Source organism: Cricetulus griseus, chromosome 2, assembly GCF_003668045.3.
Source record: "Cricetulus griseus strain 17A/GY chromosome 2, alternate assembly CriGri-PICRH-1.0, whole genome shotgun sequence".
In the NCBI taxonomy this organism is placed as follows: Eukaryota; Metazoa; Chordata; class Mammalia; order Rodentia; family Cricetidae; genus Cricetulus; species Cricetulus griseus.
Window position 1 is genome coordinate 297,363,504 of NC_048595.1, and position 16,579 is coordinate 297,380,082.

General features: G+C 39.4%; 1 protein-coding gene across 1 annotated transcript in view; it reads right to left on the reverse strand.

The window, feature by feature from the left end:
- Positions 1 to 16,579, reverse strand: part of Fam81b (family with sequence similarity 81 member B) — a 76,933-nt gene that overhangs the window by 24,995 nt on the left and 35,359 nt on the right. The window contains exon 6 of the mRNA XM_027401880.2: positions 8,997 to 9,126. Coding sequence (XP_027257681.2) covers positions 8,997 to 9,126 — 130 coding nt within the window. The remainder of the gene's footprint in view (positions 1 to 8,996; positions 9,127 to 16,579) is intronic.

The following is a 16,579-nucleotide window of genomic DNA, read 5'->3' on the forward strand; positions in this document are numbered from 1 at the left end:
GAAAGAGATAATATCAGGCATTGAAGATATAATAGAAAAATGTGTAAATCAAAGAAAATACTGAATCTAAAATATTCCTGACACAAAACATCCAGGAAATCTGGGAAAAAAGGAAGGAGAAGAACCCCAGCTCAAAGACCCAGAAAATATTTTCAACAAAATCACAGAAGAAAAACTTCCTAATCCAAAGAAAGAGATGGCTATAAAGGTACAAGAAGCATACACAAAACCAAATAGATTGTAGTAGCAAAGAAAGTCCCTTTACCACATACTAATAAAAATACTAAATGTACAGAACAAAGAAAATATTAAAAGCTGCAAAGGAAGACCAAGTAACATATAAAGGCAGACCTATTAGAATTACATCTGGCCTTTCAGTGTAGACTCTAAATTCCAGAGGGCTTGGGTAGATATGTTGGAGACACTGAAAGACCACAGATGCCAGCCCAGACTACTATACCCAGCAAAACTTTCAATCACTATAAATGGAGAAAATAAAATGTTCCATTATAAAGTCAAATTTAAACAATATCTATCAACAAATCCAGTCCTACAGAAGGTGCTATAAGGAAAAATCCAAACCAAGGAGATTAACTACACACATGAAAGCACAGGAAATAAATAATCTCACATCAACAAAACCAAAAGAAGGGAAAGACACACACACACACACACACACACACACACACACACACACACACACACACACGCACACACACAAAACCACCGTCACCGCCACTACCAATAACAACAAAATAACAGGAATCAAAAATCATTATTCATTGATTATCTCTTAATAACAATGGTCTGGATTCCCCAATAAAAATACAAAGATTAACAGAATGGGTTAAAAAACAGGGCCATCCATTTGCTGTATATAAGAAACCCACCTCAACATCAAGGATAAACAGGGTAGAGGGCTGGAAAAAAATATTCCAAGAAAATGGACCTAAGAAGCAAGTGTAGCTATTTAAATATCTAATAAAATAGACTTCAAACCAAAATCAATCAAAAGAGGTGGAGAAAGATACTACATATTCATCAAAGAAACAATCTAAGATGACATTTAAATTCTTAACATCTATGCCCCAAATACAAGGGCATGCCAGTTTGTAAAAGAAACACTACTACAGTTTAAACCACACACTGACCCTTACATGCTGGTACTAGTGGACTTTAATACCCCACTCTCACTATTGGACAGGTAGATCACCCAAAGAAAACCTAATCAGAGAAATAGAGAGCTAACTGATGTTATAAACCAAATGAACGTAACAGATATTTACAGAACATTCTACCCAACACAAAAGAATACATCTTATTCTTAGCACCTCACAGAACTTTCCCCCCAAACTGACCATCTACACACAAAGCAAGTCTTACTAGACACAAGAAAACTGAAATAATGCCCTGCAACCTGTCAGAGCACATTGATTAAAGCTGGATATCATCAACAACATAGAAACTGAACAACTCACTACTGAATGATAAATGGGTTAAGACAGAAATAAAGAAATTAAAGACTTTCTAGAATTCAATGAAAATGAATACAGAATGTACCCAAACTTACGGGACACAATGAGAGCAGTGCTAAGAGGAAAGCTGTTAGCATTATGTGCGTACATAAGAAAATTGGAGTGATAGCACACCTGAAAGTCCTAAAACAAAAAGAGGTAAGCATCTCTAAGAGGAGTGAATGGAAAGAAACTATCAAATTGAGAGCTGAAATCAATAAAATAGAAACAAAGAAAACAGTATAAAGAATTAATGAAACAGAGAGTTGCTTTTTTGAGAAAATCAACAAGATATATAGCCCTTATCCCAACTAACTAAAAGACACAGAAAGAATATCCAAATTGAAATCAGAAAAGAAAAGGGATCATCAATAGACACCAAGGAAATCCAGAGAATCATAAGGACATGCTTTAAAAACTTGTACTCCTCCAAATTGGAAAATCAAAAGAAATGGATAAATTTCTCAATAGGTACCACCTACCAAAGTTAAATCAAGATCAGATAAACAATGTAAATAGACCTATAACTCCTAGAGAAATAGAAGCAGTCATTAAAATCTTCCAACCCAAAAAAGCCTAGGATCAGATGGTATCAGCACAGAATTCTGGCATACATTCAAAAAAGAGTTAACACTAGTACTCTTCAAATTATTCCATAAAATAGAAACAGAAGAAACATTGCCCAATTTATTTCAAAACATCACAGTTACCCTGATAGTCAAATCACATAAACACGCAAGGAAAGAATTAGAAATCAAGTTTTCTTATTAACATAGATACAAAAATGCTCAATAAAATACTTGCAAACAAAATCCAAGAACACAACAAAAATCATCCACTATGACTAAGTGGATATCATCCCAGAGATGTAGGGATGGTTCAACATATGAAATTCTGCCAATGTAACCCACAATATAAACAAATTGAAAGACAAAACCACATGATCATCTCATTAGATGCTGGAAAAGCCTTTGACAAAATCCAACACCCCTTCATTATAAAAGTCCTGAACAGAATAGGGATACACAGGGTATATCTAAACATAATAAAGAAGTTAACAGAAAGTCAATAGCCAACATCAAAGGAAACTCAAAGAAATTCCAATAAAATCAGGAACAATTCAAGGTTGTCCACTCTCTCCAAATCTGTTCAATATAGTATTTGAAGTTTTAGCTAGAATAATAAGACAATTGAAGGAGATCAAAGGAATAAAAATTGGAAAGAAAGGAGTCAAAGTATCATTATTTACAGATGATATGATTGTGTAGGTAAGTGATCCCAAAAATTCTACCAGGGAACTCATACAGCTGATAAACACCTTTAGTGAAGTGGCTGGATAAAGATTAACTGACAAAATCAGTTGCCCTCCTATATACCAATGACAATGGAACTGAGAAAGAAATCAGGTAAACAACACCCTTCACAATCGACACAAATAATGTAAAATATCTTGGGGGTAATTCTAACCAAGAAAGTTAAAGAACTGTATAGCAGGAACCTCAAGTCTTTGAAGAAAGAAAGATCTCCCATGCTCATGCTCATGGATCTGTAGGATTAACATAGTAAAAAATGCCCATCCTACCAAAAGCAATCTATAGATTCAATGCAATCCTTATCAAAATTACAACATAATTCTTTACAAACCTTGAAAGAACAATACTCAATTTCATATGGAAACAACAAAAAAAAAACCCCAGAATAGTTTAGACAATCTTGAACAATAAAAGAACTTCCAGACATATCACCATCCCTGATTTCAAGCTCTACTACAGAACTGTAGCAATAAATACCATATGGCATAAAACCAAATATGTTGATCAATGCAATAAAGTTAAAGACCCAGGTCTAAATTTACACACCTCTGTACACCTGATTTTTCTTATAAAGATGCCACAAATACACACTGGAAAAAGAAAGCATCTTCAATAAATGGTGCTGGTCAAATTGGATGTCTGCATGAAGAGTGCAAATAGACCCATACCTATCACCCTACACAAAACTAAAGTCCAGATGGATCAAAAACATCAACATAAAAACAGATACACTGAGCCTGATAGAGTAAAAGTATGCAATAGTGTAGTGAGAGATCTTATAGTAATCTCTGCTATGCTTTTACCCTAGGATGGGACATGTAGTTCTTGCCATTTGCTCTTGTTGCTTCACTGGCAATAGATTTTGAGGGTGTATGTTCTTACTTTTCTTTCTCCTAGTGCATACTTGATATTTACTATCTTTGTATATAGTTTTGTATCAAGTCCAAATCCCTTTCTTTAGACTATAAGGGGAATTGTAGTGAGAGCTCTTACTAGGTACCTGTGGCACTGACCACACCTGTTTGGGCATGGTCCCAGGCATATACATGAGCGTGTGAGATTTTGATCTGGGGTGAGGGACAGGCTTGCTCTCTCTGGGTTCCAGTTGGGTCTTGGAGGGCAGCTGAGATTGGATGCTTGGAGTGCTGACCCTGGGTTATCCATTTCTCATGTAAGTGATTTCCCCAATAAAATTAACCTACATCATCCCAATCCCATGTATGGTAATTTGTACAGCCACAGAATAGTCTTGAAATCATTGTCACAGGAGAAGATTCCTGAATTGAACACTATTAGTACAGGCACTAGGATTAATAACTAATAAATGGAACCTCATGAAACTGAAATGCTTCTGTAAGGCAAAGAACACTGTCAAATGGACAAAATGGCAGCCTACAGAATGCTAAAAGATTTTTTTTACCAATTCCACATGTGATAGAGGGCTAATATCCAATATATATATAAAGATCTCAAGAAACTAGATATCAAGAAACCAAATAATTCATTTAAAATATGGTAGAGATCCAAAAAGAGGATTGTAAATAAAGGGAACTCATGGCTGAGAAATAATGAAATGTTTATCTTCTTTAGCCATCAGGGAAAAGCAAAGCAAAAATTCTTTGAGATTGGATTTTACACCTGTCAGAATGGCTAAGATTAAAAACAAGAGCAACATTTTATGCTGGCAAGATGTGGAGCAACAGAAACACTCCTCCATTGCTGGTGCAAACCTTATACAGCCATTATGAAAATCAATATGGTGACTATTCAGAAAATTGGGCATTGATCCACCTTAAGACTCAGTTATACCACTTTTGGGTATACCCCCATCCACACACAATGCTACTGCAAGGACACTTGCTCACCTGTGTTCATAGCAGCTTTATTCACAATAGCCAGAACCTGAAAACTACCTAGGTGTTCCTCAACCAAAGAATGAATTAAAAAAAATATGTGGTACGTTTACACGATGGAGTATTACTCAGCTGTTAAAAAAAACAAAAACAACAACAAAAAAAACGACATCATGAAATTTTCAGGCAAATGGATGCTACTATAAAAAAAAATCATCCTGAGTGAGGTAACCCAGACTCAGGAAGACAAATATGGTTTGTATTCACTTATATGTGCATATTACCTATCAAGTAAATGATAGTCAAGCTACAATCCAGACCCAGAGTGGTTAGGTAAAGAGGATGGCTATAGGGGGAATACGGATCTCCTTGGGAAGATTATGAGGGCAGGTGGGGACAGGAATGGGAGGGATCACGTTGTGAGAAATGGAGGGTTAGATTGTAGGGAAAGACACTAGAATTGGGGGGGGCATTTGGGATCTTTTATGGAAACCTGTTACAGTGTAAACATCCTGGAATGTATGAGGGTGACCCTAGAGAGGACCCTACAGAGGATATGGAGTCTGAACTGGCCATGTTTTGTAGCTAAGCAAGGCTTCCAGTAGCGGGACTAAATTACATTGGTTTGAATTGTTGGCTGAGGTCTGGTGAAGATCCCTAAACAACCCAGGTTGATGCTAACACACAAGGTTTCTCTTTGAAAACTGACAGTAGTGCCCCATTGCTGAGGACAATATCCACACAGCTCACTGAAAGTAGAGAGGTCGAGCTGGTGGGGGCACAGAACCTCCACCTTTACTGTTTGGTATGAAGCCACTCTTCAGGGTCTAGAAAGAGAAACATGACATCAACACAGCCACAAAACTCTCCACCTACAACCTGTCCTGCTTGTATGCTGGGGCAATAGGATTTCTGGGAGTGACCAACCAATATATGATTTAACTTGAGGCCCATACTACACGAGGGAGGCCACATCCCTATACTGACAGGATGGCCAGGATCCAGGAGACTGGATAGCCCAGAGACCTAGGATAGAATAGAACCAAACACAACTGCTCCCAAATCAATGAAATTATCACTAATGATAGTCTGCTATACTCATAGATCAGTCCCTTATCAGTGCCTTGTCCAGTTGTCATCAGAGAAGCTCCCTCTGGTAGCAGATGGGAGCAGAGGCCCACAGTTAGACATTATGTGGACAGAGAATCTTAATTGGAGGTCTCCATTAGGTCCTTCCCCTCAGATATCAGGGAACCCCATGGAAGGCGGGAGGAAAGACTGTAGGAGTCAGAGGGAATAGAAGACTCCAGGAGAACATGACCTATTTAATCAACTAAGCAGGGCTCACATTGACTCACAGAGACTGAAGGCACAAGCATGAGGTCTCATGGGTCTGCATCTCTGCATATATGTTATGGCTGTTAGCTTGGATTTTTGTGGAATACCTAAATGTGGGAGTGGATGTATCTCTGACTCTTTTGTCTGTTCTTGGGACTCTTTTTCTCCGATCAGGTTGCCTTGTCCAGCTTTTGCCTTGTTTTATTGTATCTTGTTTTGTTCTGTTTGCTGTCATTTTTTGGAGGTCTACTTTTTTCTGAAGAGGAAATGGAGAAGGAGAGGCGGGGTGGGGAACTATGAGGAATGGAGGGAGGGAAAACTGTGGTTGGGATGTATGGTATGAGAGAAGAATTTATTTTCAATAAAAGAAAATTATTCACAATTATAGTTACACCATTCTCCTGGAAATAATAATAGGAAGTATTCCACCTCATTGTTTTTGTTGTCTGTAATGTTCTTTAGGTAATAGACTACCTGCTGATATAACAAAAACTTACTATTGACATTAGTTCAATTTTATTATTTCTTTACTTCTTCTCTCCCTAGTCACCGTCTATCCTCCCCCCACTGTATCATCAGCCTAATGGCCAATGGTAAAGCTCAGATTCTTAATGGGCAATGTGTAAGTGCTCAGATAGTTTGTGCAAAAATGTTTGTGTGCACAGCTGGGCTCTAAGGGAAACACGCATGGTAGACATGAGATTTGACCGCCATGATTTCCAGACAGTGTTCTAACTTGACTACAAGAAATAACTTCTGACATGACTCAAGGCATATGAGATAGGAAATAAAAGGGTCCTGAAGATTTGAGGAAATTCCTTTAGATACAATAACTGGATTAAAAACAAATATACAGTGAGTGCACATAATTGCTTCTAAACAAATCCCAGTCATAGAGAACGAAACCACAGCTCTTGTCACAGATGAGCACCGAGGACCAACATCTGCCAGCCAGTCATTCCCTTAGCAAAGAGGAGGTGATAATGGGGGATTCAGATGGGTAAGCATACAGCCATGCCTGGGTAGTTTCTTTTTGTAAGAGATATTAATAATTGAAGTATGGTGAAAACATAAGGACTGAAAATAAAATAATAGGCTAGTACATGCATGGCAGGGGTAAAGACAAAGGAGCAGGCCAAGAAATATTCATGCAAAAGCTTCATTCAAAACATCTTAAGTAAGAGTGGGACAAAGGTACTTTTAAAAAATGAGGAACAAAATCCACACTAAAGAACTTTGAGTCTTACTTACAGCCATATACACTATAGCTTTTTAGAATGAATCAACAGAGTATATGTTAGTGATTTTAAAATTTTATTTTATTTTTTATTTATGTATGTGTGTACACATGCATGTGTGCACTAGTGGACTATGAAGAAGCTACAGGGTGGGTATGGAATCCCAGGAAGCTAGAGTTACAGGTAGTTGTGAAGCTGCCCAGCATGGATGGGTTTGGGGATCTTAACTCAGTTCCTCTGGAAGAGCAGCAAGTGCTCTTAACTACTGAGCCATATCTCCAGTTCTAATGATTTTGTTTGGTTTTTCAGGACAGGGTTTCTCTGTGTAGCTTTGGAGCCTATCCTGGTACTTGCTCTGGAGACTAGGCTGGCCTCGAACTCATAGAGATCTGCCTGCCTCTGCCTCCCAAGTTCTGGGATTAAAGGCTAGAGCCACCAAAGCCCGGCATGATTTTTTAAAAACAACTATTTTTTTCTTTACTGTTCAAGTAAGTAAAATGCAAAAAAAAGAGATTACAGCAAAATATAAAAAACACAAATTTTACTTAATAGATAGATGTATTGGCCATGACACACACCAACAGCCAGCACTAGCTCATCTTTCCCAGCTCCAGTGAACATTTGCAAGTGACCATGAAGGTACATTTTAACCTGCACCAAATGCAAGAAGAGCAGAGGCTACACCTGTTCCCTGTGCTAAGTGGAAATTAGTAGTCAGAGTACATATGATGGAACCGAAGTCTTGCTACTTGAATAGAAAAACTGTGTTAATTCTAGTGTTTCACGTGCCTCTGACAACTACTACAAGGGGCATGCTTGGCCCAAGCTTTGACTGCTGGGCTCAGAAAACAGCAGTGTTGTGTGTACTCTGAGCATCCCTTCCCACACCCTGGTCCTGGCCACCTCTGAGTGCCATTCCATTCAAAGAACTTGATAAAGTGTTCTTCATGGCATTCCAGCTGAGTCCTTCCCTCCTGTCTATTTCAAAGGAGACAGGTTTCCTTTTCCCTGTCTCATCCAATCCAACTCTGTAGCTTAACAATTCCTCATGGATATCCCTTTAGTGAGTCTCTTGCTCGGCTAATTCCTTCATTGTATTTGCTTCTCAAGGGGTCTGGACTGACACAAGCATCAGTGAGAAACCCCACTCTGCAACCACAGTTTACCTAGGAATGAGAACGAACATGTCTCCTACTGAATGGACACCAACAAATCTACAGTCAACTAGCCATTTGCAGGTTCCTCAGAATCAGTGGGCATAATGGGTAAGTCAGAAAGCCCAGACAATAAGCAGATCCACTGGACAAACAGTGTCTATGATTCAGGTCCAAGGGTATTAATGCTTTTCATAAAAGCTATAACCCACTGCAGAGTTTAAATAGATATGTAACATTATCAATGCCACTAATGGTGGACTTTTAGAAATATCAGTTTCCATGGGAACTCCTTTTGTGTATATTCCTGAGCTCCACAGTGTTCAAGGAAGCCAAGAAGTGAGCAAATATCAGCCATGATGGAAACAGCCCATGCTCACAGGGGAAGTGTGTTCTGGAACAGAGATGACAATCATTAAATATTTGTTGGTTCATTGACTTAACTCATAATGCATACGAATGATCTTCATATTAAATGCCTTGGAAGTAAAGGGTTCTCTTTTCTGACTAGACCTTTTGATGAGCTATCACCTTCCTGCTAGTAGTAACTTATACTGTCCTACAAATCATATGTATTTCCAGTTACCTTCATATCCATGTTCTTGGAAACAGTTTCTAGGGCAGAAAAGAGTTCTTGAACTGATTTCTCAAGTTGTCGGTACTCATGCCTGATGAACTGGATATCTCCAGAAAGCTTCACAATGCTTGAATCACATCTGGTGTCAAGATGGAAATCTGTGTGAGATCAGCAGGCTCACAATATTGTAAACTGTACAGTAAGATACAGGCATTCCTTGACGCCCAAATTTCTCCATGATGACAGATGTGGGGAGTGAGTTGGGAATGGGGCATGCAGAGACTGAGAGAAGCTAGCTTGGTCACACTGGTCCAGCCACAACACTGAGATACTGGGGAGCACTATGGTGAGTGGGAGGAAATGTTACAATTCAGTTGTAGGGATTTTTCTTTTCTTTTTTAAAACAAGGTCTCACTGTCTACCTCTGAATGGCCTGGAACTTACTATGTAGACCAGGCTGGCCCTGACATCACAGAGATACTGTTGGGTTCCTTTCGAAGTGGTGGAATTAAAGGCACATATCAGCATGCCTGGATAAAGCCGAGTGTTTTTGATTGTTTTGTTTTGTTTTGTTGTTGTTGCTGTTTCCCCGCCTCCCCCAGATTTTAGTGTTTGGGTAATATACTCAGATGCCTTGAGTTAGGAAATTCTGTTAATTTTTCTTCTTCTTTGTTACACTTAGAATCCACTTTTATCTCTCAGCATCCAAATGCCAAGTTTTCTTGGGCTAGAAAAAAAAGTCTCCATCAAACCGAATGTTCCACTCTGTCTTCAAAAAAAAAAAAAAATGTCCAATTCTCTTAGCTTCTAACAAAACTTCTCTCTTCCTGAACTGGTCTAAAATTAGTGTTGATAGGACAAAGGTAATTCATACTGATGCTTGAATGACACTTCTGTTCTTAGGCAGCTCTGGGTGTTTTAGTCTGGTGAGAGAGTATGGCAGGGAGAACACAGAACTGTTGGCCCTTCTACTCTTTCCCACGCCTCTCTGAGAGACTCTGCTTTCTCGTTGAGGATCACTTTCAGCTGCTGCTCATTTATGAATGAATGGTAAAGTCACAACACTGAGGAAGACCTGGGCTTGATAAGGCTGAGGTGTCAGAGCACCCTTGGACAGTTATTCTATAAAGCAACTGTTTTTGATTGTCATCAAATAATAGTTGCTATAAACCACAATTTCATTTTGTCATGCAAGTAACACAAATATCTTAGGACTACTAATAATTTGTAAGCTCCACAACTGACTTTTTTTTTAGATTTTTATTTTTTATATATTTGAATTACAAACAAGATTGAATTACATGACGATCCCAGTTCCCTTCTCCCTCCCTTCCTCCTCTACCACCCCCCAACTAAAATCCTACCTATCATATGTCCTTTCTTCTAATCTACACCTGACTCAAAATTTCTGCTTCTTCATGATCTCTGCATCCTTCCTTTTCTTCCCTTCTCACTCTCGTAGCTTCCTCCCCCCTCTTCCCATGTTCTCAATTTGCTCTTGGGATGGTGACCCTTTCACCTTCTCCAGAAGACAAAGTTTGTCTCTTTTAGGGTCTTCCTTGTTTACTAGTTTCTCTGGCAGTCCACAACTGATTTTTAATTGAAGACATTGGAACCAGTGGTGAATTAAGACAGTAATTTTGCCTAGCACTTTGTGAAGGGAAGCTATGTTTGGGAGAGAGGAGGCTGTGAGGGAGACAAAATGGGAGTCAGTTTGATTGAACTAGAACAGTATGATAGGCATCCATTATGGTAAAAACTGTGAATAGAAATTGTCTAACTGGCTGGGCGTTGGTGGCACATGTCTTTAATCCCAGCACTCGGGAGGCAGAGGCAGGCAGATCTCTGTAAGTTTGAGGCCAGCCTGGTCTCCAGGATAGGCTCCAAAGCTAAACAGAGGAACCCTGTCTTGAAAAAAAAAACCAAAAAAAAAGAAGAAGAAAAGAAAAAAGAAATTGTCTAACTGTTGCAGTGGGAACTCTGCTGTTGATTTGTTAGAATGTCATTAGGTGAATCCATGTGGGGACCACACATCCCCAAGATTAGACAAGTAGCTGCTGCCATTTGCATTACTTTCTGTCCCCTTCTGCCACCCTCTCCTTTCTCCCCACTCTCTGTGACAGCTGGTGTGCACAATGGAGGCTGCTGACTTAGAAGCTGTGTCAAAAAGACCAGGCTTTGAGTCCTAGCTCTGTTACTTTTTAGGTTTGTAATCTGGCATGAGTTTCTTAATGCTTATGGGTTTTGATTTTCTGCATTGAAAAGAAAATAATTCAGGGGCCAATGATGCTAAAGTCATTGTATACACAGTTGCATAATTTTTACACCACACTACTCATTGGCAGATGTGTGCATATGTCTTCTGAACTGCTCCCTATTCAACCTTCATGACTCATAAGTGGCTCTCTTAATAGTATTACTTCCTCAAAGTTAAGGCTAGGACGAGGCAATGAGTATGAATTCTTTAGACAGTACTTGGCACTGTGGGGGCATGGGCATGAAACTGGCAGCTTCATTTACTTATCTGAGAGTTGCCCCACAAAACCTAACCCTGTGAATGTTGAAGTCCAGGATTGATAAACAGCTTTCAAGAGCTGTGCTCTGTATTCCTGAGGACTGTTCTTTGTGTCTACCTTTCTATGGGGTGGTTTTGCTTCTGATAATAAAACATGCCCATTATAAACCATGATTTCTGTGGCTGGTTGACTTTGTAAATGTAGAGCCCACATATATGAGGACTGGCTGTGTACTTCTTTACTGCAGGGAATATTTATTTCTAAAATAAATTATTTCAAGAGCCACAGTAGACTGGAATTGCTGGCTTTTTACATCTGCCATCCCAACTGTAGACAGTGTCTAGTGGCCCTACACCAACCCCTAAAAAAAAAAATTCTTGATGAAATATCTGCTCCATCAGCATTTTTGTAAATATTTTGCTCTTTTTAAATGTCAAATTGTATGATACTTGAATTGTGTTCTGTAACTGAAATCTTATAGTTATTGGATTTACATTTTACATTCATTTATAGACATTTTATGCTTCCCCAATTCTTTTCTTATAATTTATTTATTCTTTTAAATTTCATTTTACATTCCAACCACAGTTCTCCCTCCCACCCCTCCTCTAGCTCCCCTTGTCTCTCCCCAAGCCCACCGCCAGTCCACTCCTCCTCATGAGTAGGGGCTCCCATGAGGAGTCAACGAATCTGGCTTAATAGGTTGGCTCCCCCCCACAGTTCTTTTAATTTTAATGTATTTCTTGATTGGCCAGATTTTGTTTTTCTGATTTTAATAGATGAACTTAAGTATATTCAAATACTTCAGTGTTTAAAGAAGGCTGTCTGCTTTCACAATTGTGGAAGAATGACTTCAGACAGTATTTTTCTTTTATTTGTTATCTGACTAGGAGGGCTCAGGTGCATCTCATTCTTGTGATGGTGCTGTCTCCCTGTCGCCTGTGGGAAGACCTGCACTCTTCTGGTGGTACCTGTCTCCTTGTCACTCCTGGGCAGGTGGCTTCCCTAAGATAGCTAGCTTTTCTTTCATTCAAACATGATAGGTATTTATCTGTTCTTTTCAAGAACATTCCACATTCACTTAACTTTGTTAAATTATACTGTTATAATTTAAATATTGTTTTTAATCTCTCCAGGACTTAATTTCTTAAGTCAAATTTTACCATAGAGTAAATAACGAATAAAAATTACAGTTGTTATAGGTTGAACACTAGATGTTTCAGGCACCTTATGGATGTTAATGATGTATTTATCACAGGTGTGAGTGGTCACTTTACAGTGGGACTGGCCTTGCCTCTCCCTGCCTGTCCTGGTTCTCTCTAGAGACAAAACTGGATGTCTTTAGAGGACCCTGTGGCATCATCTCTGCTTTTGATGTAAAGATTTGAGTGTACTAACTAAGCTTCCTAAAGCCATTTCCACATTCTCCTCTGATTTACAACTCCAAAACTTCTTGATATGCTTCATCCTAATGGGTTCATCCTCTAAAGAGAAAAGTAACTTCATTGTATATTTAATGCTGCCTTTGGCCAATATATAAGTTCATGCAACTTTCATTTACTCTTAGTTTCTCTCTCTCTCTCTCTCTCTCTCTCTCTCTCTCTCTCTCTCTCTTCCTTTTGAGACAGGGTTTCTATGTGAAACAACCCTGGATGTCACTCTGTAGATCATAGTGACCTCAAACTCACAAAGATCCATCTGCCTCTGTCTCCCAAGCGTTGGGATAAAAGGCATATGCCACCACTACCTGACTACTCTTAGTTTCTTTGAAACTGGGATACTTTTAGTTTGAACACTTCCTCATGTGGTATATTCTCCTATCTATCTATCTGTCTATCTATCTATCTATCTATCTATCTATCTATCTATCTATCTATATCTATCGACCTACCTATCATCTGTTGTCTATTTATTGATCATCTATCTATCTATCCATCCAGCAGGAAATTCTTCAATTTGGAGGAAAACACAAACAAATTCCTGTGACAAACCCCACATATTAAAGATGGATGTTTTGTTTTCATTTTAAATTTTCCATTCGCACTGAGATATCTTGAGAGAGAAGTGAGAAAATGTCTTTATTCTGTCCTGTATAAGCAGAAGTATCCTCTCTCAACTTGCATTCTCAAAGTATACAATTTTGCTTTTAATCACAGATCAACATGATTTATCATTTAAAATCCAAGTTTGCCTCTTAGTCCTGAAGAGCCAAACATAACAATAGGTTGGCTACCTGCAGTTGCTGCTACAGGTCGTAAGTCCTGACCATTCCTGTCAGCCCTATGCACTCTCACCCTGCTCTGTGACCCTGTGCACACTCATTCTACTCTATGAGCCCTGTGCACACTCACCTGCTCTGTGGGCCCTGTGAACACTCACACTACTCTATGAGCCCTGTGCACACTTACCCTGCTCTGTGAGCCTTGTGCACACTCATGTGTACACACTCATCCTGCTCTGTGGGCCCTGTGCACACTCACCCTTCTCTATGAGACCTGTGCACACTCACCTCTGTGAGCTCTGTGCAACTCACCTGTGTACACTCATCTTCTTGGTGGGCCCTGAGCACACTCACCTTCTGAGAGCCCTTTCCACACTCACCTTCTCTGGGAGTCCTGTGCACACTCACCTTTTCTGTGGGCCCTGTGCACACTCACCCTGCTTTGTTTTACTCTAAGAGGAAACTGTACAAAGGTGAGAAATTCACATCACAGGAAGAACTTGCTTTTAAACTACCAATACATTGGAGTGGGGAAGAAGGGAAAATTCAAGGACTTGGAATGTCAATTAAATATTAAAATTAAATATTGAGGCTGATTTATGAAGCAGTAAAGCATTACTAAAATTATATCAAAATAATTACCTTAACTTTACCTGTGCCAAAATACTAAGTGGACTTGAAGTCAGTGAATATGGAAAGACAGTATTCAAGATGCCTTAGCTCGGCCATTATTCAGTTTGCTGGCACAAACACAGAAAGAAGCAGGAGAGAAAGAGCAAGTTTAAGTCTGATGGCTTCTAGCCAGACTTTGTCTCAGATAACCAAATAGATTTCAGAAAATTGCCATAAGAATCAGACATTTCAAGGAAAAAAATGCCCTGAAGTTACTGCCCTGAAGTTACTACTTCAGATTGAGGATGGGAGCTCAAAAAATTCTGGAGCCAGTGGGGTTTGCTGGAAACTACCTGGATATCCAGGTCCTTGAGGGGAGGAGAGGGATCAGTAGTTTCAGCTAGCCTGGGTAATAGAGCAAGACAAGACTCTATATAGAGAGGGCTGGTGGGAAAAAAGGAAGGAAGCTGTTCAGTAGTAGGACATGTGTGTAGCCTGTGAAAATCCCTGTGGTTTGATTCCTTGAACCAAAAAAAAAAAAAAATACACTTAAAATAAAATCAAATTGGAGCAAAGGAAAAAGAAGTCACATCTTTTTGATGTTATTCTATTGGTCTCTGTGTTACTTTTTAAAAATTGTGCGAGTGTGTGTGTGTGTGTGTGTGTGTGTGTGAGAGAGAGAGAGAGAGAGAGAAAGAGAGAGAGAGAGAGAGAGAGAGAGAGAGAGAGAGAGAGAGAGGTACCATGGCTTGCCTGTGGAGAATCAGAAGTCAGTCAGTTCTCCCCTTTCATCCCCTTTCACTCTGGGTCTTGGGGATTGAATATTCAGGTCTGCAGACTTTCACTGCAAGCACTTCTGCACACTGGATCATCTCTCAGGACTTTGATTACCTTGAACCTATTTGTTTTTGCCTTATATGCAAAACAGGATTTATAAAAACAAAATAAACTGAACCAAATCTTCTTTAATTCAAAGGGAAGTGTTTGTTGCTTATATTTTTCAAAACAATATACTTAAGTAGGGCCGTAGGTTCACTGAACTTGATGTATAGCTCACCCAAATAAAAGTTCTTTGCATGTCTCAGTATTCAATTTTAGAGGAATGAAGTGCCACTTCAGAACTGTAGTCTTTGCTACTGCCACTAAGTTATTTGTGTTGGAGGACAACAAACATCCTGGGCTCCTCACCTACCTCTATCTCTCCCAATTCCCCTTTGAGCACCATGCCCACTCTGGTTAAGATCCCACAGACTTTCAGATGTGATAGGTTTGAGACTTTCTGCTTCTTTGTCCCAACTGCCTCTGCTGAATAATGGAGAGACTGGTGTTCAACCACACCCAAGACCAAAAATTTGGATACATTTCCTAAAAATTTTGACATGTATTCCTCTGTTCTAATTAATGTTGATTCATGTACTCGGCCTATAGATTCTATTTTTCTGTTTCTGTGCTCTGCACTGAACATCCATGGTTAGTGACTCAATGCAGGCTCTACCTACCTCTACCCTGGAATGCTGCAACAAACTGCCTCTGATCTCTGTGCCCTCTTTCTATATGCAGCACCAATTTAGATATTATTAGAATGCCACCAAATACATTGCCCCCTCTCCTAAAATCCTCTATGGCTACTTACAACTTTCTACACAAAGTTCAAACTCTTTACTTCAGTCCATGAGGTCCCTCATTTTCCAACTGTGGTTGTTTCTTTAGCATTATCACCCATCTTTTCTTTGTGCACACTCCAGAATATCATGACCAGAGTACTCTTTTCTTGAGAAGGCCTTGAAACATGCCTCAGCAGACTTCCCCTTTGTTCTTTCTACACATTTTTCTTCCTGTATGAAGTGTCTTTCCCACCTTTCGTAGCTCATTGCTACAAATCTTTCAAAATCCCATCCTGAGTATTGGCTCCTTGGAGCCACCTCTTCTGCACAGTGTCGTTTGAACATTGTCACGACGCACCAGGCTTTCAGGACTGTATTATCCTCATTGAGGGCAAGGTGTTGATAGAGGTGGTTTTGCCAAGTGGACAGTGAAGGGCTACTGAGAGGGGACTGTGTTGCTGAATCTTAGCTTGGTATAGGTAAAGGATAAATGATTGAATGAGTTGTGGGTTTTGGTTGTTTTGAGATTGTAACCCTTAAATGTCATGAAACTCACTATGTAGAACAGGCTGTCCTTGAACTCATAGAGCTTCACCTGCTTCTTTCTACAGAGTTCTGGGTTTAAAGATATGTGCCACC